This window comes from Lissotriton helveticus, chromosome 4_1 (genome assembly GCF_964261635.1).
Source record: "Lissotriton helveticus chromosome 4_1, aLisHel1.1, whole genome shotgun sequence".
NCBI lineage: Eukaryota > Metazoa > Chordata > Amphibia > Caudata > Salamandridae > Lissotriton > Lissotriton helveticus.
Window position 1 is genome coordinate 2,127,339,060 of NC_136063.1, and position 25,116 is coordinate 2,127,364,175.

At 44.9% G+C, this 25,116-nt stretch overlaps 1 protein-coding gene across 1 annotated transcript in view; it reads left to right on the top strand.

Moving 5' to 3' along the window:
* Positions 1-25,116, top strand: part of MAGT1 (magnesium transporter 1) — a 191,201-nt gene that overhangs the window by 150,788 nt on the left and 15,297 nt on the right. Inside the window, exons 7-9 of the mRNA XM_078688829.1 lie at positions 2,482-2,545; positions 7,251-7,325; positions 9,965-10,055. Coding sequence (XP_078544955.1) covers positions 2,482-2,545; positions 7,251-7,325; positions 9,965-10,055 — 230 coding nt within the window. The remainder of the gene's footprint in view (positions 1-2,481; positions 2,546-7,250; positions 7,326-9,964; positions 10,056-25,116) is intronic.

A 25,116-nucleotide genomic window follows, 5' to 3' on the forward strand; every position in this document is an offset into this window, starting at 1 on the left:
TCCAAGTATGCCTAGAAAAATAATATGATGCATTAGAAAAGTTGATGCCACTTCCATGTCGTTGGTTGGGGCCTTAATTTCATGGCCCATGCTAGGAAAACAGCAGCCACAGCCTGTCATAAATTAAAACTGGTAAGGAAAATTATCCCTTTCCTTCCAGACACAGCTGGAAAAACCTTGGTGGTTGCTTAGTTTTATCTTCCCTGGATTACTGCAACGGACTATTCGCAAATGCGCAGATTCGAGTGATTAACAAATTGCAAACCATTCAGAATGCGGCGGCCAGACTCCTTTCTGGAACATCTAGATTTAAATCTGTTTCAGACACAATAAGGAATTATCACTGGCTGCCGATTCGTAATTGAATCAAGTTTAAGACTTTGTGCATAGTTTATAAAGCACTACACAATCAAGGTCCGCAGTTTCTCAGGGCTCAGTTAACCCCATACACTCCCTCCAGAAATCTTCGTTCTGCCACCTTGAATCAGCTAGCGGTGCCACGGACAAAAACGGTTACCTGGGGTGACCGCCGATTTACGGTGTCGGCCCCTAAGCTATGGAACACTTTACCACAGCCCATTAGGACTAGTCCCTCACTCCTCCTCTTCCGGAAGCGCTTAAAGACCTGGCTTTTTAACCAATAAAACTGTAGCGAAAACACTCCTTGAAGATCGTGGTTGGTTTAGCGCCGAGATGCCTACGGGTATTCGTTCACGCTTAATAAATTTTAATAATAAATAAATAAATGCAGGGTCATCTTCAAGTGAAAAGTATAATTCTGTACTGAATCATCAAAAATGTCACTTACACTCCATCACTGAAGAGTCTGCACTCGTTGACAAGGGAGACTTCAACCTGCTTTATTGGAACCAGGCCACTCCCGACCCAGGGCCACAAACGCAAGAAAAGAGATGCGTTTCGGCTTTGTAACAGCCTTTGTCAATGTACCTCGCACCATTTTGTTTGATCAATTTATACTCATTAAAATCATTAACCTAAAAGAAATCCCCCCTGCAGTAATAACATTTTCTCAAAACAATTACCAAATACAGGCATCGTAATCAATGCTGTTATATTGAACTAAACTGCTGCGGGAAGTTCTCATTAGAAAGTAATTGTTAGAAACTCCCAAACGGCTACTATATGTATCCTGCACTGTCTCACATTCACAGCCTTCTAAGGTTGCTTACTCCAATGTATTTTAGGAAGCTCATATTTGACCTGCAGTATCTCGTATATCACAAATGTCCCCATTTTAATTCATTGCAAATCTGTGCACTTTAAATATTTGCATTCCAAAGTCTCTATGAGATATCGGAGACACGAGTAGCCTTCAAGTCCCATAATGCCTCATAATTGCTGCCAGGTGAGTGGATAGTAACACCATCTAAATTAAAAGTCTCCGATAACAATGTAGCCAGTACTGCATAAAGTCACAAATGCTGTTGAAGATGTTCATACTGTTGTACTCCCTCAGTAAACTGTGAGTCTCACCTTCACCAAATAATATCACAGACAGGGCAGCACAGTTAATTTGATACCCAGGAATCCAAAGTCAAATTAACTGTACTGCCCTATTTGCGATTTGCTTTTTGTTGTCTTTTTACTGAAGCTGAGACTCAGATTTTTAACTGTTCGAACTTCTTCAGCTGCATTTGTGACTTTATTGCAGAATTGGGGACACTGTTATCGGAGACTTTTGATTTAGATGGTGTTTTATCCACTCACCTGGAAGCAACTATGAGGCATTATGGGACTTGAATAGAACTCAAAATTGATAGGATGACCATCACAGACCAAACACAAACCTCTTACACATAACACTTTCTTTCTGACAGGCTTATTGCAGGCTTTATTCAACTCCCCCCATGTAAGACTGTTTGATTTCGGTCTTATAGTTGCGTGGTTTGCAGCTAAAGGTGCACAACATTTCCACTGAAAGAAAGAGATATTAAACATCTTTGGATTGGGGCCAAGGATTTAAGTTAAACGTCATCTGTTCAAATTCATTTTTAATTTCATTTTCATTCCTAGAGATGTCTAATAGAATTTTTATATTTTTTGTCTTTTCACATTAGGTGAATGAAGGTGCGCTTAATTTGACACATGTGCAGCAAGCCGTATGTCACAAAATGACCATTGAACATGTTCTACTGAGCACTGTTAAGTCTGGAAAAAATATATTGCTGAGAAAGTTTAAAGTGTACACTACCTTTGTAAATACCTCTGTTAATTGACTTTTCAATTCTCAAATGTACTGTGCAGACCTTTGTGTTTTTCCAGCTATTTGTCTTGCTCATTTTCTCTGAAAGAAATTAGATTATGTCTTGAGGGGAGGCGAGTGTTCAAGCTAATGGCATTCTTCTTAAATTGTTGTTACTGTTGTTACTGTTTGTTAATGTATATACTTATTGTCAGGCTTGTTTTAGTCTTTCATATTGCCTACCCCAATTCATTTCTCGAAATTGTTTTGTTTTTCAGAACTATATTCATGGAAGTAGCCAAGCTCAATTTGTGGCTGAAACACACATTGTGTTACTGTTCAGTATCCTTTATGGTTATGCAAGTAAGCCAGACTGCTAAAACTATACATAACCTTCGCTCTCCCCCTCTTACCCAATTCGTTTTAGAGCCATAAAGTCACTGTAGGTATACATTGTTTCTTTGGAGTGCTTAAACACTATTTTTGTTGTATTTTTGATTCCTTGGGTGCTCTTGTTATTGTCAAATGGCTGGGCTGCAGGTGTGTATGTGCTTGTGTCGATCTACTTGTCTTACTTTCCATGTAAGCCTTTCGAGGAGAAATTAGGAGAATGACACCAGTTGTACAGGCTGGTCCTTAATGCAGCTGCGGCAACAGAATACCATGAAATACAAACACTAAAACATTCCTGTGTCCTCTTACTTCACTATATTCAAGACCAGCTGCATTGCTTACGAAGCTATGACAACCAGCAAAATCCCATTTTGAACTTGAAGGTTCACCAGCTCCAGTGGCTCTCAACACCACCATAGTAGAGATGATAAAGTGTCAAAATTACAAAATAAGAAAAAGGCTTTTTCCGTCTACGGATTCAAGACTTGGAGCAATACTCCCCTTTCTATGAGGCCCACCCCAATAGAGCTTTAGTGTAGGAAGAGCTGAAGAAATAGCACTCCAGGAACACTAAACCATAATTTATGCCTTTGGACCTGTACAGAGTTCCAATGCCTCTGTCTAGGTTTGCTCTGTTTAATACCACGTACATACATTCATATAAATGTTAAATGAATTTACATTGGAGAAATGATAACCTTTATTCTGACCCTAATGCTAAACACAACTGTACATTTTATTACATGCATTTATTTTTTATTTCATTTTATGCAATAACAATTTTAATACTAAGTCTTACACCAAACTGTAAAATGTGATTAATTTATTTCAAATTAAATATGTTTAAGCTAATAACATTCTGTATTGCTAACCCTTATTTTTCGAGAAATTATTTCTCAATTACAGTAATAAGTTTCTCAAAAAAATGTACTTTTATGATATGAATTAGTTACTAATAATCCTAATTGAATTACAAGTTTTTTTTGCTGATTGCTTGGATGTGATGCTGTATCTCAGTAAATGCAGACACAGTAAAGGTACATCAAAAGTACTGGAGGGAAGTAAGTGTCATAGAATTGATAGATCAATATAAAGGTCTGGCATCATGTTTCTTATGTTGTCACTCATGAAGCAGATTGGCTCCTTCCAGCTCAAGTGTTCTAACTCTTCTGATGGTGTCAAACTCCTGCTGGAAATGTTATTGTCTTGCACAGTGAAGTGTTCAACTTTTAAATTGAATGAGCCTGAATTACTTAGCGATAAATCCCTCTGTTTGAAATGGGATTTTTGGCAGGCTAGGGCATTTGCCAAAGCCAGGCAGAAAGCACTACTCAAGTCAGTATAAGGGAGTTAGACTCCTAAAATAACCCCTGCTCACCCCCTTGTTAGCTTGGCACGAGCAGTCAGGCTTATCTCGGAGGCAGTGTGTAAAGCATTTGCACATAACCAACAGTAATAGTGTAAGCACAACAAAAAGACACCACACCAATTTAGAAAAATATCCAATATTTTTATACTTAAGACGACCAAAAATGGTAACATCCATAATACAGTTCTTAAAAGTCCACAGTTATCAAAATACACTTTCAAAACAGCTCCTTGATGACAATAGCTCTGTCCTGGGCTATCACGGCGTACTGAGCAAACAAATCCAAACAGTTCTGGCTGACTGCGGCATCGTGGGCCAGCTACGGTGTCGGGAAGACCTGCAAACAGTAACTTTTTGAAATGCAGGGCGTCTGCGACCTCTCGTTGAGCTTCAGAAAACACTGCGTCCGCAGGCGTCGGTTCCGGAGTCTTCGGGGCCCTCGAAGTCGCACACGTTGAGGTCGATCTCCTCTCTGGTGGAGTCAGCAGCGCTGGCGTCGGCAGGCGTCGTGTGCTGCGGTGCGTAGTGCTGCAGTGCGTAGTGCAGCGGTGCGGCATGTGGTGTCCTCAGGTCGCGGTGCGAGCAGTGGATCGGTGGCGACGTCAGATGGCGTAGTCAGTGAGACCAGGGTCGCAGTGCGAGATGAAGGCGGTGCTCGTCACGGTGCTGGCAGGTCACGATGCAAGCAGCGGCATCATCGTTGCTGAAGCGCTGTTGTCGCTGACGAACTGGAGTTGATGGTGCCGGCGTCGGTAGGCCAAGGCTGCGGTGCGGGATGAGGGTGGTGCGCCGTGTAACTCTACGAGCGGTGCCCTCGAACCACGGTGCAAGCAACGGCGTCTATTTTGGCGTGGAGCAGCATCGTCTGGGATACCAAGGCGTCGTCGTGAAGCGAGGCGGTGCGGGGTGCGGTGCCCACAGGTCGCGGTGTGAGCAACGGCTCGGTGGCAGGGTCAGCAGGCGTCGTCGGTGAAACCAGGGTCGCGTTGTGGTGGTGCCCTCTGCAGTGCCTTCGGGACACTGAGTCTTTGTGAACAGGGGGCAAGCTCTGCCGCATGCCCTTGGAGAAACTCACCAATTAGGTTGCAGAAAGTCCAGTCCAGTCCTTTCACTGCCCAAGACAGAAGCAGCCACTGCAAGTCAGCCCAGCAAAGTGGTCATTCTTCCTCACAGCTTCTCCGGCTCTTCTTTTTTGCAGTCTTCTTGATCCAGATGAGTTCTAAAGTTCAGGGGTCTGGGCCCCAATATTTATATTCCAAAATCCTTTGATCTCTTAGGCAGAGTATCTCTGTGCCTGGCCAGAAGCCCTAGACTATCTGGAGCCTCTCCTGCTTCCCAGCCTTCTGTCATTCAAAACCCAGACAGCCAATTGACACATTCCAGCAGAGGCACACGGGATGACTGAGCAAGAAAATACCTACTTTCTTAAAGTGGTATTTTCAAACACAATGTAAAAATCCCCTTCACTAAAAGATGCATCTTTAGATTCTGAGCTCAGGCATACAATTTTCCTACCTAATTCCCAGGGCCAGTTATGTTTATAAGACGTTATAAACAAACTTCCCATTCTGTCCTATGGGGAACAGGTAGCCTTGTAATAGTGAAAAACGAAATAGGCTGTAATTCACTATCAAGACATGCCACACACACCAGAGCATGTCCTACCTTTTATATACACTTCACCCTGGCCACAGCGGTGCCTTGGGCCTACCTTAGGGGTGACTAACATGTAGAAAAGGGAAGGTTTAGGGACTGGCAAGTGTGTGCACTGGCCAAGTCGACATGGCAATTACAAACTGCACGCAGACTCTGCAATGGCAGATCTGAGTTACCTTTTTAGGGCTACTTACGTGGGTGGCATAGTCAGTGCTGCAGACCCACTAGTAGAATTTGATTTACATGCCCTGGCACACTCAGTGCCCTTTACTAGGGACTAACAAGTAAATCAAATATCCAATCATGGAAACACCAATCAATAACACAATTTACACAGAGAGCATATGCACTTTAGCACTGATTAGCAGTGGTAACATGCCCAGAGTTCTAAAAGCAACACAAACAAGTCAGAATAAAATAGAAGGAAGAAGCAAAAAGTTTGGGGATAACCCTGCAAAAAGGGCCATTTCCAACACCCTCCAAACCAAAATCATGGTAGTGGGGTTCTCTGACTCACATTGTCGCCAACTCAGTTTGTTGTTCTACCAATACCTGTCAACAAAGCAAAATAAACTGAAAGTGGTAATGGACAATTACAGTGTAGTGAAAACATGTTTCTGACATCTTTGGATTCCAAAAATATGTTTGCTATTTTATTGTACATGTTTGTCTGGAATTTTCTAGACTCCAGGGCAGCTATTGCTTGACAAGAGCCAATAAAGGGAGAAGATCAAGAGAGGGATGCATATAAAGGGGAGCATATTACAGACAGAAGAGCAGTCGCATGACTCAAGAGAAAGAGATTCTTTTTTTGAGGTTTCACTGAATATTTATCAGACTGAACAACTATTATTTTTGCAAGGCTGTTCCATCAGGAACATGAAGCATTAGAAAACTTATACTTGTGTTTTTGTTTGTACGTTTTTGCAATTTCAAGGTAAGACCATCTTTACTTTGTTTGGATTTGGAGCCCTATGCAGTGATTTGTTTTCTTTAAGTGGTTAACTTAAATGAGTAGGTTTGAGCCGCTGTACCTAATCTGAGGTGTAGTTAAACACTTCTGAGTCAGACTAATGTGCAATGGCAGCCTGTGAATGCTAAAAATTAAGATTAAGGCTTTAGCCATTGTTCTCCTTTCCACATTGCTTTCTCATAACATAACAAAAGTATGTAAACCCATTTTTTATTTGTCTTCAAAGGGCATGCTAATTCTAGAGTTGCCTCCAATAAATCGAAACAGAGCAGGTGGAGGATTCTATGCTTCTTTGTGGTACAGGCCAGGAAGCTGTGGCATCCCTGACATGTAGCATTGCAGAAGGTGACCACTTGATCCCCTTCAGGAAACTGATCACAGCTTTGCTGACTTTACCTCACTTTCTCCTTATGGCTTAAATGCCCATTTTAAATTGTTGAGCACCTTCTAGAAAAACGTTGATGCTACTGGTGATGAAACCGAACTAGAAATAAAGAAAGTTAAATCTTAGGAAAATATGTGCTTAGACCGATAAACTTTACTTTATGCAATCAAATCTTCATCTTTTGGGGCAGTGCATAGAACCTAACCGTGTGTCAATTGAAGTGGAATGGGCAATTCATTTGTATCAGTTAAGCCTTAACCAGTTCTCCCAGATGGTGGAGTTACGTTGGGAATGGTTCTTCTTCATGAAGCTGCCACTTCTGACATGGACATCGGAAAGCGGAAAAGTGAGTACTCTTCTTAAATAAACCTTTAACGCCTCAGAGCAGGGTTCCACCTTATTCGTATTCAGATCTTTTTACATATCTTTTATTCTCTTATATATATCAACTACTTTGATAAATTATCGATTTTCCACTAAATTGTGAATGTAATGATGTGCATTTCGATTTTAAGCACAATTTGTCCAAATAAGTCCCTGTCCCCCCCACCCCAACGTTATGTCAAACGTGCAAAAAAGTTACTTGGTAAATGGCATAAACAGGTGATGAGGTTATGCTTGGTGGTTTTTCCAGGGGTTTAGAAGTGATAAAAAAAGGCCTAAATCCTTCATATTTTAAGTGCTCAGCTGAGTAGTGAAGTGGCTATGTCGTTAAACTACCCTTCACTAACTAACTAATTTGAACGAAATTGAACAAGTCTAGAGTGCTTGTTGGTTAATCTAGATATCCATTTAGCTCTGCTTTGAGCATACATATATTTCACACAACTGAGCTAGAATTCCACTATTTATTCTATGTCCACCTTCTTTCATTTGGCATTAGAAAAAGATTATCTGCCGTTTCTTGCATTTCTTAATAGATTGCTAGTCAGAGGGGCTGACTTGTCTACACTTTCTTGTCCCCCACCTCCAGGAAAAGAGAACTGTGTCCACCAGCCTTTTTAATTGCATGGAGCTGTATTGAGTATTTGTAATTAAAGTCTTATTGTAAGAAAAGGTGACATTTTGATTTAAAGCAATAACATTCCCAGATCAGCAAGATCTAATTCTCTCACCTACGATACACACAACACAGCACGTTTGTCTCAAAGTTAGATACATAAGGCCAGAAACATCAGACCAGCAACGGTGCTTTGTACAACTACACACTAAGGCGTTGAAATTGACTTACCCTGCATTTCTTATTTAATTAATCCCAAATCTCACCTGTTTACTCTGTCCTTCCACTTTGAAACCCTCCTGTTACCTTGTTCCTGCCGTAGAAATAGTGATTTCATTTAGATGTACCTCTTCTATTACTCTTGACAACCTTGCCTGAACAATGTAACTGTGCATGCGTGGCATGTATTGCCAGTCTCTTTCTTTGCTGCCCTCAGGGTCAAAGTCCACCCTAAATGACTAACCTAGATAAAGAAACTAAGCATGGAGTGAAATTCTGTAACTGTTACCAGTGGCAATATTTTCTTGGCTCTTTCGTCAATCCGAGCACTGGTCCAGGATTTTAACACTGTGAATCCTATATTAGACTAGAAAAGATGTTTAAGGTATGCATGAACTATCGTATTCTCGCTCATTTTGTGGTTAGGATAGGATAATTTATTTAAAACTGCAAAAGTACAGATTGTGGTATCAATTCTGTGCTTAGGAGCACTAGGGAAGGGATTCTGAGCTTGTCATTCCCATATTTCAAAAAAGATTTTGTTTTTCTTGGTCAGAAACATGCCAATGAAAGCAGACTTCAGTAATTCCAAGGTGTCTTCTGATCAATCCCAAGGGGAAAAGGTAGACTGTAAAACCGGTCAGAGGCAGTGAAATCAAAAACCCCTACCTGGTGAGGACAAAGAAAGGTGTAAGCTCTGAAGTGAAAAAAAGTGCCTCCTCTTAGAACAAAAACGTTTCAATTTCCAGATTGGATGTATTTGTTGAAATGTTGAAATTGCTTGGACAAGAGGATTTATCAAATGGTGAGCAGAGGAATAATGCACAAAACTGCCTCTCGCATCCAAAAGCTGTAGTTCACGGTCCAGTAGGGAACTGCTGCCTATTTTGGGGGTTCCCAAGCAACGGAATCCCAAAAGCGAGGACATCTGTTTCAGGAAAGTAATAAGATATAAAGTGGGATTCAGTTTACTGATTTCCTTAAAAAATGGTGTATAATTGGTGCCAGTAAGTGAACTGCAAGATGATTTAGATTTTCATCATTGTATTTCCCAAGCTTTTCATTTGAAGTCACATAGTGGGGGGCTCCTTTTGAGGACTTTGTAAGTTGTCTAATCAGTATCTAGTCACCTTAAAGCAACGCACAGAGTATGCATAAATTGGGTAGATTGTATGAATACGAGGCTTATGGCTGAATCATTGTTAAAGAGCCAGCGATGTAACAAATTAAACCATTCCAGTTGGAAACTGCCTCACTTATTATGCTGCAGCATTGAGTGTCATTTTCCTCTTTTTAACGGACTAATTATAGTATTGTTTCAGAAATGTAATTTGTGTTTTCAAATATTGGGAGAGTACCTGTAGGTACACTTTTTTCTGGATTATTGTATCCTAAATTCGGTTATATTTTTAATATTCTGTGTTTGCCATAATGTGGGGGACATGTATGATTACGTGTTGATTATTTTTATCTTCATCAAATAACATTGAGTTGCAATTTAAGCAGGAAATTAACATTTCTCATGTTTAAACTATATGTATTTATTTATAGTAGGCTAGTGTGCAAATCACTCAACTGAAATATCCTGTTTCGGGATAGAATCAAAGATTTAGTAATACTTTGTTAGCGGAATCCCACAAAGTAGAAGACAGGCTGTTATTCTTTTATGGTCTGTACCCACATCTATTAAACCTAGCATTCTTCATCTTGTTGTTTTCATTGATGGCTTGTGACTTACCTACTTTTCTCCCATTTCCATCCTGTAGTAATGTGCATGGCCGGCATTGGCTTGGTTGTATTATTCTTCAGCTGGTTGCTGTCTGTCTTCAGGTCGAAGTACCATGGGTACCCATACAGGTATGTAGATTTCTTGTGGCTTACTGGTATTTTGCAAAATGCAGCACAAGGAAAACTTGCAATTTGGTAATCTGTGCCCAGTTTGATGGTTGCATTTGTTTGCCAGGCTATCGTAAAATGCATTTTATATTGTTTTGCCATTTGTAGAGGGTGTTGCTGTCACTTGAAAGACGATGTAGTCCTTGTCCTATTATTTGCTGCTCAGGAATAGCATGCATCTTTAGTAGATTGGTGGTTGATGTGTTTCAAATTCAATCCGTATTTGTCACCCATGGGGGTATCTGGGCACTGGGGTGTGAGGTCTGTTGAAAAGCCAGGTCTTGAGGAAACAGCACGAAGAGACGAGCAGAAAAATGCAAAACAGAGGAGGGCAGAAAAGAGAACAAGCAGAAAAAGCTAAACACATGGCAGAAAAAAGAGCAGAAAGGGACAAACTGAGGCCAGAAAAATTAGCTGAAAAGGGTAAAACTGAGCAGAAGAGGGCAGAAAAATTAGCAGAAAAGGCCAGAGGGTAGACAAACGAGAAGAAAAAGCAAAACCGAGGTCAGAAAAACTAGCAGAAAATCCAAAACCGAGCAAGAAATGAGCAGAGGTGGCACAGAGGGCCGTAGGTAGAACGGCAGCAGAGGGTAGCAGACTGTGGGCAAGCTGGACAGAAGAACGATCTAGGGGGGAGCTGGCACGAGGACCTGCTCTGGTGTAGGAACAGTTGAGGGACATTCTTAAAGCTGCAAGTAGGCATTTTTGTATCACAGAAGTGTATATAGGAGAGAGTCCAGTGCTTAATTTGAGTCAGTGGTTTCCGGTGCTCGGCACCAACACTTGATTGTCAGAACTGCCCCTTAATTGTTGACACCTGGCACTTATGACAGTTGCCACATGGTGGTACTGTTTGTATAATTCAGAGATGAGCATAATAGCAATTGTTTATTAATTCAGTATGTTTAAAAACAACTAATACCTGCTGCACAAGCTATTTTTCTAGCTCTGGGGGCCTGGAAAAGTCTGAACTGTCACGCTTGTAGCATTGTACTGGTTAGTAGTTTTGTAGGTACTGTCATTGGCAATGCTGGCAGTGACAGTGGGTGGTGCAAGTTGCAGACGCCTCCTGACTAGAGCCCTGGCACTTATGTTTTTTGCAAATTAAGCACTGTAGAAGACAAAGCTGTGCTTCAAGTTAAATACCACATGACTATTCAATTACAATAGATTTTACAGTGTAGACATAGGAACTCAGTACGGAAAGGATGATAGAAATACGTCTGCGAGTAATTGTTAATTACAGCTGGTGGTAGGTGCCAACCATTACAGGAAATAATGATTTCCAGTAGTAGAATGCACTTGCTTGTTTACTGCTGGAGATTGCGTTTACTGCATTGTTAAATGTATCGCCACCACCACCAGTAGTCTTATTAATGCTAGCAGGAATAATACTGTCCACCCCTGTAATTGCAATGCATGTCTTCTCTGAGAGTGATTGTAGCCCTCTGCGATAACTTTATCCACCATATCTGTTAAATGCTTGGTAGTAGGTGTTCTGCTGTCTGTTTTGCCAATTCTAATGTGGAAAGACAATACCACAGGAGCAGGGTTCTCCAACTTTTTTCTGTAATAAGAGCTACTTATGGTCGATAGCAATCATCCTGAGCTATTAATAGTATAATAGTCAAGCAAAGTTTTGAGAAACTATTGACAGCACTCCTGTAAACAAGTAATCATAACCGTTAGGGCATAAATAATAGGCCCTGATTTCCAATATGTCAAGCTCTATTGGTTATAGAGTTATACAAAAGTTATTTAAATTAATGACACAATAATATCAAAATAAATCTTAGTCAACACAGGGGGTTCAAAAATATAGTCCACTTATTTCTCTTTCTTCAATCTTTATTCTTTCATTTTTCATAAAACAGGTATTCCCAGCAATAAGTAAAGATCACCAACACGTGTTTCGTCCTACACAAGGACTTTTTCAAGGCTTAAGTAGGCTAACCTGAGATGAATTAATGGCATCAGAGTGTAGCAGAACCAATCATCGTATGTTAATGAAGCTTAGTATCTAAAATTGAGATAAGTGTGGCACGGTGAAAAATGCAGCACGTAGTGGGCATGGGGGGGGGTTCTCCCGGTATGTGGCACCCTTCCCTGAGGTGAAAGGACGTCTCAGAAAAATACGCTAGTTGCAAAATATGTAGTTCGAATAAGAAGGGTAATAGCTACAAACGAGTTCCAAATACGAACACTCGATAAAGTGGTCCACAAAGTCAAGTAACAACCATAGTAAGTTTAGAAGCGACTAACGTCACATTTCTTTATCCAAAACGTCTCAAAGTCGCGACTTTGAGACGTTTTGGATAAAGAAATGTGACGTTAGTTCTCACGCTTCTAAACTTACTATGGTTGTTACTTGACTTTGTGGACCACTTTATCGAGTGTTCGTATTTGGAACTCGTTTGTAGCTATTACCCTTCTTATTCGAACTACATATTTTGCAACTAGCGTATTTTTCTGAGACGTCCTTTCACCTCAGGGAAGGGTGCCACATACCGGGAGAACCCCCCCCCATGCCCACTACGTGCTGCATTTTTCACCGTGCCACACTTATCTCAATTTTAGATACTAAGCTTCATTAACATACGATGATTGGTTCTGCTACACTCTGATGCCATTAATTCATCTCAGGTTATCCTACTTATGCCTTGAAAAAGTCCTTGTGTAGGACGAAACACGTGTTGGTGATCTTTACTTATTGCTGGGAATACCTGTTTTATGAAAAATGAAAGAATAAAGATTGAAGAAAGAGAAATAAGTGGACTATATTTTTGAACCCCCTGTGTTGACTAAGATTTATTTTGATATTATTGTGTCATTAATTTAAATAACTTTTGTATAACTCTATAACCAATAGAGCTTGAAATATTGGAAATCAGGGCCTATTATTTATGCCCTAACGGTTATGATTACTTGTTTACAGGAGTGCTGTCAATAGTTTCTCAAAACTTTGCTTGATTGTATGTGTATCACATTTGTGTTCACTAACGGCACCTCGAGGTGGTAGGTGCCTTGAGATTCCTTAGCACCCTTTTGTGGTTACTGTTTCTATATAACATACATTGTTGGATTTGTACTGAATTTGGAGACATTATTTTTGCTGTATAGAGTGTTGTGCGGACGTTTCCCTTTTGGGAACACTACCACCTGTATCTCTTTGTGCATAATAGTATAATAGTGACCACATCAGTCAACACTATTTTAGTTGCCACCATATGCCTAATTATCAGGAGTGATCACCTCTGTGCATCGGGCAGGGTTCCCAACAGTAATTTTAAAAAACCTTTATCAATTTTGGATGCCTTTATATGGGTAATATACAGCCAGATCTACAATGCCTTCAGCACCAAGTTAATAGTATTAGTAATAACTATCCTTAAAGCTGCACAATCTATCACTTCAATATGAGCTTTAAATATAGTTTGGAAATTCAATATTATTTGTTCAAACATTAGGTTATGAGTTCTGCGATTAAAAATGTTTTTTATCTCAAATACATTCTTTTCAATTTTGGTTTACATATATTCAACGAAGCAAAAGCTTCTAAAGTAATAGGCTTGGCTGCACACAGGAGTAGCACTAACAGGTAGTTGGAGAGCTACCAGAAGCTCACGAGCTACTCATTGGAGAAGCCTGCACTGGACATTGATCCTGGCAGACTGTGTTGATTTTGACTGAGAAGTCATGTCCTGTAGGTGGTAATGGTATGCAACAAGGGCCTTGATTTGTATTTTTCCTCAAGAGAGAAATATGATTGTGGATTATTGCATTAAAGGTTTTTATTGGAGGTGCCATTAATTACATTTTAAAATATGCTTGGATGGCGGTAGATGCAACACTTTACCACGAAGGTGCCCAAACCTCTGTCATTAATGCTTAAAGTAAAAACTACTTGTAGAACAAAAGCTTACCATAGAACACATGTGGCGGAGAGATAGTCAGAGAGCTCTTTTTAACACTGTACCAGAAAGAAGATTTTTTTGTTGAATAGTTTTTCCTTTAGACGTTTGACCTTGTAAATATTCCAGTTGACGTAGTGGATCCAGAAACTCTTCAAAGCAGTAGCTCCCAAGGGCTGTAGGACTCTAGTTGTGGTTTCAACTGCCCCTGGACATGACATTCCCAGCCTTGTATATGTTGCCACCTGGTGTACTGGTATAGTTTTCTGTTTTTCAGACCTACCAGATGCGGGTCTGGAGCTTCTCTTGGCATGCTAACAAATGTTTCCAAAAGGTTGTACTTCATCAGAAAGCTGAATGTCTCCAACTTACATGTCCAGGCCCAAGCATTGCTGCAAATGCTGTAAGGCAATGCCCCCTCTGAACCCAGTGACCCTTCTGCGTTATCTTGAACCTGAATATGATCCATCATCTGGCAGTGTGCGCTTCCTTGCATCAGAAGGCTATACAGTGAGGACATGCTCTTCTTGACCAAGGCATGTAAGGAGACCCCAAACTGTTATTTTTACCTCCTCATGTATGGAAACAGTACTTCGATAAGAATAGGAAGAATCACAAGAGGGACCAGCTTTTTTTCCCCCTATTTCTATATACAGGTCCCACTGTTGGGATAGTTCGGTAAGTGGTGACACGGTTCTCCAACCCTGGCAAATTGCTTCTTTTCTTAGGAGTCAGATTTCTGAAAAGGGTTCAACTGGAGTTCCAGCTCCTTCATCCAATGCCTCATGGAGTCTTTTTGTTAAGCCATGCTGGATCTGTATCTCTCTAGCTCCCAGGGGCCATTAGGGACGTGAAGTAAAAATGTTTCCATCTAGGTTCTGCAGGGAGATGGTAAGCGATCTGCTACACCCCCAGATAAATCAACAGTAAGGGAATGATCAACCAAAAGATCTTCCGACAAAAGTGTAAGCAGCACCTTAGGAAGCAGACCTCTGATTTTTCCTTGAAGAAACTGTCCTGCTCCAGGTGCTGTTCAGAGCCTCAACTTCATTCCCCTATGCCAAAACGTCCCTTGTCATTGAGTAGATGCCAAAGCTGACATGGTTGAGAGTACAATTTCCAGGTCAATTGGCCATCCAGAACAGGTCTATCTTGTTTTGCTGGATCTGTTCATGATCTCTCCTGCACCATCTCGGCGACCTCCTGAATGAGGAGACTGTTGAGGCAGGCTTGGTTTCTTCAGCAGCTCTTAAAATCCCTAGCGCCGTACCCCCATGTGCACCATCCCTGGTGTCAACACAGCTGCAGTCTGCCATGGCACAGTCTCCTGTTTGGTCAAAGTCTCCCTTGCACACATGCAGATATTGCCCACAGAGCCAATTAGGCTTTCAGAGTCATCGCCATCGTAAGACATTGTCCATACGGCAAGGGGAAGTTAAGGCACACTTTTTGAGATGTTCCGATAAAAGACATTTTCGACTCCAACTTGGGCACCTCACAGTACCTAAAAAAGTTTGCGTCTTACCTAGAATGAGGATTTTGAGACTGCTAATTTTCTTCCTGATTATAATAGTGGTGATGGCTTATATCTGGTCTGAAAGTTCCTATGGGTGTGGAGGGTGGGCTACTACATGCGGTTAGTACTGATGACATGGGATTGAAAGGTCTATGCTGCCTCTGCAATCATCTGACCACGGCTAAGTATCTATAAATAGCTAGAAGCCTGATAATCCCATAACTTAAAATAACAGATGTGGAGAAAACAAAAGCTATGGTCCTCCAATTGTGTACTCAGGCTGTGAGACTGATTTACAATCCAATAATCACCTACCAAAGACTTTAAGAAAGCTGTATGTATAGCCCAGCATGGGGTGTTCAGAGTCACAGGCATACAAACCCTCTTAATTAAATAATCAGGAACCCTCTGTAAAAGGAGAGCTTTTGATTTAACTCACAACACTTAAACTACAATTCTGAACTCAGAACAAAATACACACTTTTTTTTATAGTCTCTTTTAAAATCTTTGTCTCTCAGTGATCGAATCTGCAAACTTGTCAATCAGTGACGGACCCACGTCGCATGTGTCTCTACTGCCTGGGGCGCTACCACAACCCCAAGTCGTGCCCCGACGTCCGGGCCATGGCACCGACGACTTTGCCGGAGTGGTTCCGAAAGTTGATTGAAGTCTGGCAGTCGGCTCCGTGGGAGGTCAAGGGACCGGTCGCGGAGTCGTCACGATCATTATTCTCGATCTAAGTCTTCGCACTCTGGGTCAGGTAAGTCGAAGCATTCCAAGAAGAAGTCGGAAAAGCATCTTCGCTCTTCGACTTCCCCTCACCCGTCGCGGCTGAGGGTGCGAGCGGTGCCCCCCCCCCTGCGGCTCCGGCAGAGCCTGCGACGTCGCCCCCAGTCTACTCCCCCTTCCCGGGTGTGGGGGCGACGCCTGCTCAGGTGCAAGGGTTTTTCATGCTGCCATGGCTCGACTCTTTGGGCCATCTGGCCCCGTCGGTGCGCCTGCAGGCCCGACTGGGCGTCCTGCTTTGCCATCTCAGGCAGCTCCGGCGTCGCCAGTGGCTCTGGCTCCGACGCCGCAGGCCCCCCAAGGATCTAGGATCGGATCCTGATCAGCGCCGGTTGACCTAGTGACACCTCCACCGGCTCCAATCTCCCCGGCACCGCTTCCGACGTCGCCTGCTCCTCGGGACGTCGTCGTCCCCAGGTCCAGCCCCGACCCGGACACAGTGCCGGATCGGCGTCGCCTGATGCCGATGGGCCCTTTTGTTCCCTATGTACCTCCTCCTTATTTTGAGCCTGTTCCACAGACTTCGGAGGAAGGAGAGTACTGGGAGGGGTCTGTGAGCTATGATCCAGACTGGGCAGAGGATTTGGGGGAGGCCAGTGGTCTTGACACCTCGCTTGACCTTGGCATGGTGTCTCCTCCTACCGTGGCTACAGAGGAGGGAGCCAGTTATGCAGTGGTGTTGCGTAGGGCGGCGGAGGTTCTCCACCTCGAACTCCCTACGGTGGCCGTCAGGACTAATCTCCGGACAGAAGTGCTCCAACTGGCGGCTACCTCTTCGGAGCCTTTGCTGCCTGTTAATGAAGCACTATCCAACGTTCTTTTGGTCACCTGGTCCAGGCCCAACACAGGGGCTCCTGTGGATAGGGAAGTGGCCCGACGCCATCGCCCGGCTCCGGGGGACCCCCACTTCCTTACCCAACACCCCACCAATGAGAGCTTGGTTGTCCAAGCCTCTACATCCCAGAGCGCGTTCCCTACTGCACCTCCGGATAGGGAATCCAAGAAGCTGGATCAGTTTGGTAAGAAACTGTTTTCATCTGCCAGCTTAGGGCTGCGGTCGGTGAACACTGCATGCCTCTTGGGCCGTCATATCCACTCTCTGTGGGACACTGTTGAGCAGGTGCTGCCTAACTGCCCGAGGAGGCCCAGGTAGTTCTTTCCTAGGCGATTGCCGCCGGGAGAGACGCAGCAAAGGTCACCATAGTTGTGGGCTAGAGACTGCCAACTCATTGGGGCAGGTCGATTTACACGACGGTGGTGCTTCGCCGCCACGCCTGGTTGAGGACAACTGGCTTCACAGGGGATGTCCAGAACACTTTGATGGACATGCCTTTTGATGGCATTTGCCTTTTTGGCCATAAAGCAGATGGTGCGTTGGAGCGCTTCAAGGACTCCCGGGCTACGGCCAAGTCCTTGGGCCTTTCGGCTGCTCGGCCTCGTCCGCCTTCTGCTTTTTGTTCCTTTCGTGGCCACGTAAGGGGCGCCCACCAGCGTTTGCAGAGCCACAGACCACAGCAGCAACAACCTCAGCATGGTCGCAGACGTGGGAACCGTCGGGGTGGTTCAGGGGGCCAGCGGGCGGGTCAGTCTACTTCCACCCCCGCAGCATCCACTTCAAAGCCTTCCTAGTACGGCCTTTCAGGCCCATCAGATGCCAGTGGGTGGACTAATACGCCATCATCTCCACCACTGCCGCAACATCACTTCGGACAAGTGGGTGCTGCAAATTATCCGAAGGGGCTACTCCCTCCCCTTCGAGACAACCTCTCCAGCCATGCCACCTCAGTACCACCGCATGTTTGGGGATCCCTTGGCGCTTCTCCAGCAGGAAGATGCAGCCCTCTTGGCCAAGGGGGCCATCGAGCGCGTTCCGACGCCAGAAGCAGGTCGTGGTTGTTATTCCCACTACTTTCTAGTTGCAAAGAAGGACATGGGCCTACGTCCTATCTTAGACCTACGGAACGTCAATCTCTTCCTCCGAAAGGAGAAGTTCAAGATGCTCACACTTGCTTAGGTCTTGTCTGCCCTGGACCTGCAAGACTGGATAGTGGCGTCGGATTTGCAGGACGCCTCTTTTCATATTCCCGTCCTGCCTGCCCACAGGCGCTACATGCGATTCACGGTAGGCCACGAGCACTTTCAGTTCACTATGATCCCCTTTGGCCTTGCCAGCGCCCCTCGGGTGTTCACGAAAGTGATTGCAGTGGTCGCAGCTCATCTGCGCAGATCAGGAGTTTCTTTCCCTATCTCGACGACTGGCTGTTAATGGCGGGCTCGCCCCAGGCAGTTGTCTCCCACCTCCAGACTACGGCCAACCTCCTGCATTTGCTAGGGTTCTCCATCAACGTGCTGAAGTCGCACCCGATTCCCTCACAGAAGCTCCTTTTCATCTGAGTGGTTCTGGACTCGGCGCAGTTTTGGGTTTATCCTCCCGAGCAGCTTGTCTAGGACATTCAGGCTATGATTCCGATATTTCAACCTCTATCCCCAGTTTCAGTCAGGATGACCCTACGACTACTGGGTCTGATGGCCTCCTGCATCCTGCTGGTGGATCATGCCAGATGGCATATGCGGGCTCCTCAGTGGGACCTTAAGTTCCAGTGGGCACAGCATCAGGGCAACTTGTCCAATCACGTCCAGATCTCGGAGGGCACGCACGGCAATTGCAGTGGTGGCTTACAAATCGCGATTGGGGAACATATAGTTGTGACGGATGCGTCCCTTCTGGGCTGGGGGGGCCACATGGGAGAGGCAGAGATCAATGGCCTCTGGTCTCCAGCGGAGTCCAAGCTCCACATCAACCTTCTGGAGCTTCGGGAGATCTGACTTGCACTGAAGGCATTCCTTCCTTCTGTCATGGGGAAAGTAGTGCAGGTGTTCACCAACAACATCACCGCCATGTGGTACTGCAACAGACCGGGCCGGGTGGGGTCGTGGACCCTTTGCCATGAGGCTCTGTCCCTCTGGGCTTGGCTGGAACATCAGGGCATGTCCCTGGCGGTTCAACACCTGGCAGGTTCCTTGAACGCCAGGGCTGACAAACTCAGCTGCCGGTGCATGATGGATCATGGATGGAGTTGGAACTCGGACGTGGCGCAAAGTCTCTTTCAGCAATGGGGAGAGCCTTGGTTAGATATATTCACCGAAAGGAACGCGCAATGTCATCATTTCTGCAGGTAGGAATTTCCAAGGCGGCACTCGCTTGGCGAGGCTTTTCGTCGCGAGTGGAGTTGCGGTCTGTTGTACGCCTTTCCGCCTATACCACTTCTGCCCAGAGTGCTGAAGATCAGGCGCGACTGGGCCCAAGTCATCTTTGTGGCTCCGGACTGGGTTCGAAGAGTATGGTATCCCGAGCTACTCAGTATGAGCATTGATCCCCCGATCCGTCTGCCTCTTCGGGAGGATCTTCTGTCGCAGCAGCAGAGGACGGTCTTCCACCCAAACCTGTCCAGTCTCCACCTCCTTGCGTGTAGATTGAGCGGCGGCAGTTAACGTCTTTCGCCCTGCCTCCCGAAGTCTGTAATGTTATCTTGGCAGCCAGGCGTCCCTCCACTAAGACGGTATACGCCTGCAGGTGGAATAAGTTTGTGGCATGGTGCACAGCACAGGCTGTGGATCCCCTTTCTGCCCCTCTTTCAGAGGTTCTTCTTTTCTCCTCTCTTTGGCCCAGCAGGGCTCTGCTCTGGACACTACCAAGGGATATCTCTCGGCCATTTCTGCCTATTTAAGGGTTCTAGATCAGCCTTCCCTTTACAAGTCCCCTGTTGTAAATAGATTCTTGAAAGGTATCACGCACATGTTTCTTCCTGTTCCTTTCGTGAGGCGTCAGTGGGACTTGAATCTAGTTCTTACTTTTCTGATGTGTGCTCCCTTAGAGCCACTTCACAATTGCTCTCTTCGTCTCCTCACTCTAAAGACTGCTTTCCTGGTTGTCATCACCTCTGCCATAAGAGTAAGTGAGCTCCATGCGTTTTCTTCTAAGCCTCCTTTTCTCTCTGTCCATCCGGACAAAGTTGTTCTAAGGATCGTCCTTCTTTTCTGCCAAAGGTTGTCACTGCCTTTCCCATCGGGCAGACCATCAATGTGCCCACATTCTTTCCGCCTCCGCATTCCTCAAAAGAGGAAGAGAGGCTCCACCGTCTGGACCCAACACGTTTGCTCTCTTTCTATCTAGACCGCACACCACAGTTCCGGGGGGATGACCAGCTCTTTGTTGACTACGTGGGCGCCAAGAAAGGTCGGGCTCTGCACAAGCGGACCATCTCTCGGTGGGTCGTTCTGTACATAAAGCCTTGTTACTCCTTGGCTAAAAAGGAACCTCCAGTGGGGTTGCGCGCCCACTCTACCACGGCGAAGGCAGCCACTACTGCTCTGGGACAGGGAGTTCCTTGCATGACATTTGTCAGGCAGCTACGTGGGCCTCGCTGCACACATTTACCAAGCACTACTACCTGAACAGCCATGTCCGGAAAGACGGCTTCTTTGGCCGTTCTGTTCTCCAGGACTTTCTGGTGTGATGTTCGTTCGCAGACCCACCACCGGGGTTGGTATTGCTGGGGTATCTAGTCTAAGGTAAGGAATTTATCACTATGTGTTTCTTTCAGATGCACAAGTTACTTACATTCGGTAACGATATATCTGTAAGAAACATTAGTAGTGATAGATTCCTTACCTCCCCACCCATCCTCCCCATTCTACAAACTGATTTCTAGGGGTAAGGTCATCCCTTTCAGGGCCCTAGTTTCACGGTACCGGTGGTCAGTTTCTTGCATGGCTCTGCGTTCCTGGCGCGGAAAGTTGTGTACAGAACTGACGTCAGGGCATGTCTAAGTAGGTCCGGCATGTCATCCCGGCGCCAACGACGGACGCGGAGCCGCATGACGATGCCTACCGACACGCAGGGGTACTGCTGACGAAAAACTTTCCGGATCCAGTCTGACACCTCGGGGTAATTCTAAGGTAAGGAATCTATCACTACTAATGTTTCTTACAGATATATTGTTACAGAAGGTAAGTGCTTTAGGATGCCTACTTCTATCTTCTGATTCATCCCGCTCAGATGTTACCTGAGGTACAAGGTGGGATCCCAGCACTATAAGTTCACGGTTCTACTGTACAGGCTGACAACTGCTCCATGCCTCTTCACAAAAGTGCTGGCAGTTGTGGCGACTTCACTGGGACAGTTAAGAGTTTATGTATTTCTGTATTTGAGTGACAGGCTGGTGAAACTGCTTTCAAATCCCTGATGCTCCTCAAAGATCACCTTGAGCGAACAGTGACGCTCCTCCACGACTTGAACTTCACCATCAATGCCCAAAAAAGCTGCCTGTTCTTTGCAGGCTAGCATTCATAGAGGCACTAGTGGACAAGACCTGCATGAAGGCTTTTTCTTGTGAATAATCAGGAGTTGATTAAACATTTCTGACTGTAGCTGGGATCCCACTTCTGTAGGTCTTGTGCCTGATGGGCTTCTTGCATCATATGGTTGCCTTCCACCAGGTGGCATGTAAGGGCCTCTCTGTGGTGTCTTGGTCATTAGTACCTCAAGGGTTTAGAGAATCGTATGGCTCAGGTGTAGATCTTCCACTTATTTTCATCCCGATTTACACTGGTGGATGGAACCCTCCAACCTTTTGGTGGGTCTTTCCTTCAGCCTACTGCAGGCTCCAGATACTTTAGTCACAAACCCTTCATCACTGTAAAGGGGGTCATGACCATGCAGAGCCTTTGGTCGGTGTTGGAGCACCACCAACAATTAAGTGAACTTGAGATGTGGGTAGTCCATCTTGACTTCGAGGCTTTTCTCCTTTCCATCCCAAGTGCCTCCCTTCGGGTTTTTTCAGACACCACCACCAGCCATTATATCAACAGACTATGTGGCGTAGAGTTGTGGGCCCTATGTTGGAGGGCTTTTAAATCTGTGCCAGGGATTTTTCCCAGTAGCACCTCCCGTAGCATTCTCCCTCAATATAAGGACACCCTCAATCATCTCCCACTAGTGAGAGATGTATCTCGAAATGATGGAAGCAAACTTCTCTAGATAGGCATTTCTATCTGTGAATCTCTAAGCCATGGCTCCCCTTGAAGATGCCTCAAACACACAGCATTTGATCATAGGATGCTTGCAATTTGTCTAACTTGGCAATTATTCAGGGTACTATTCCAACCCATTACTCTTTTGCATACCATGCTACCGGTAACAAGACCCAGCCATATGCAAATCAGTCTTGAGAAGTGTTGATACTCTATCTCTCAAAATAAAAAAAAGTGCTGGTACTCGGTACCGGACAATACCGGCCCATCTAAAGCACTAGTCCTGCTCCAATAGAAACAGTTCAGCCTTAACTCCCAAGCTGTGTCCTCTCTGAAACGTAACACAAGCAACTCAAGACATATTTTGGCTTGAATTGGCCTATTCAGTTGGGTGTAGCTTGGTTCCGGTGGCTCCGTGAGCAAGGGAGCCACGTCTGGGCATACCTTTGTGGAATGATCGACTGCAGACCATCATGAGTGCCATCTGGGCTCAGAGGATCGCTACTCCAATTTGTTGGCACTCAGACCCCATTTAGTCTCCCCTGCAGAACAGACCTGTTCTTGTGGCAGGATGCAGAGGTCCTTCACACCAAATGCTGCCCTGCTAGAGATTGAGTGCTGTGAGTTAGCCAGTTTTTCTTCCTGATGGAGTTATGAATATCATCTTGGCGGCTAGGAATCCCCCAACTAAATCAACGTATATAGGTTGCAGAGCTACATTTATCCAGCCGTGCGAGTTGGACACCAACACTTTTAAGTCTTGACTTTCCATCAGCCTGAAATTTGCATTAAGCCTTTTAACTTTATGGTTTGCAGGGGGACAGCTATTTGCTGGCCCTGTCTACCTTAATTGGTTTGCTTGATCGAGCCTTCCTGTGAGATCGCCATGTGTGCCACGTTTTCTGAGAGGTTTGCTGCATTTCTTCTTTCACTCTGTTTATTGTTTATTAGATTTGAATCTTCTTTTGACTTTTTTTTTTTTTAAACTGTTTATTAATAGAAGAACAGTCACCGGAAAGACAGTGTACAGTTATGAATATTTGAATTACAACGATTAGCAAGCCAGCAATGCAAAGCATCGCGACATTCCCTCTCCCTCCCACCTTTATCAGAAAATAAACCCCTGTACTTATCACCCATTCCATCTCAACGGTCATCATCGGACTCTTCATCGGAGCTGTCATCATCGGATTCAGGTATGGGGTCACATATATTTCCCCTGTAAGTATTCCAGGCAGTCCAAATTCTAGTCCATTTTCGGGGCACTTCCGATTTACATAAACAGTTCTTTCAGTGACCATGGTAGTGTCCATGTCCCTACACCAAGCCTCCAATGAAGGTAAATCGGCTGCTCCCCATTTCTGCGCCACATTTCGTTTGGCTACCATGAAGCCTAGTGTCGCCCATATTTGTCCATATCTCCCATATTCCCAAATATTGAGGAGGCCTCTTCGTGGTTCAGGCAATATGGAAACATTTAAAGTCTGGGACAGTGTTCGGAGAACCTTGCGCCAAAAAACAGTTAAGACTGGACAATCCCAGATCGTATGGAAAAAGGAGCCCTCATTTCCACATCCTCTTAGGCAATATGGATGTTGTGTCCTGCCTATTTTGTGAAGTGTATGTCTAGTGAGATATGTGCGATGTAAGATTTTAAGCTGGATGAGCCACAGTTGGGCCGGGATTCCCACCTCCCTGGGTGATGCAAGCGCCGCCTGCCAGTCTGTCTCATCCATGGCGCCAACATCAGCTGCCCACCTATCTTTTCAGGCCGCCGTGGGGTCCGGTTGGTTATTAATCAACTCGCGGTATGTGAATGAAGTGGCACGTTTAGGCATATAATCTGTGAGTAACCTATCTTCCAAGGGAGAGGCTTCGGGTATTTCTACATTCTGCGGCAATACTGTGAGGAGTGCATGCCTAATTTATATGTAACGGAATGTCTCGGTAGGCGCTAGCTCGTATTGTCTTTGCAGCTGGTCAAACGGGATGACCGTCCCTTTGTCCCATAGGTCGCCAACTAGGGAAATGCCTATGCTGTCCCAGTGTTCAAAGCCTCTGCTGTTCCTAAGTGACCCAAGCTGTTTCGTGTCCCAAAGAGGAGTGAGTTTGGTGATGGTCCCCTTCCATCCCAAATGAGCCTGTGCTGTACCGTGTGCTTTGTTGGGCCTTCCAGTTTCATCGCCCGCCTTTTGTTGTATAGGGCCGCTAACCTACTGTCCGTTCCTAGCTGTGCTCTATCTGCCTTATAGGCGGGGTCAGTGTGTGGGGCGTGTATCCATTGGTTTATGACTTTGAGATGTGCTGCCCAGTAGTAAAGGTGTATGTTAGGGAGTGCTATGCCGCCGTCATACCAGCCGCGGTGTAGTTTAGCTTGTGCGATGCGTGCAGTTTTATTCCCCCAAAGAAGTGTGGATACCAGTGCCGATATCTGAGGAAAATATCAGGGAGGTACCAGAAACGGTGTGTTCTCCAGTGCGTACAAGAAACGGGGCAATGCCATCATTTTGAATAAAGCAGCTTTCCCAAGCAGTGTGAGGGGTAGAGATTCCCAGTGTGACACATCTCTACGCAGCCGTTCCAGGGGGGGCACCAGATTTTTGGAGAAGGCTACCGGGTCTTTCGTTATATGTATGCCCAGGTATTTAAACGAGTCCTGGGATATTTTTAATGGGCAGTGATGGGGAAGCTGGGGTTCCGGCCCCTTAAGTAAATACAGTACTGACTTAGCCCAGTTGATGGTATAGCCCGAAACTGCTCCGAAGGCATCACAGA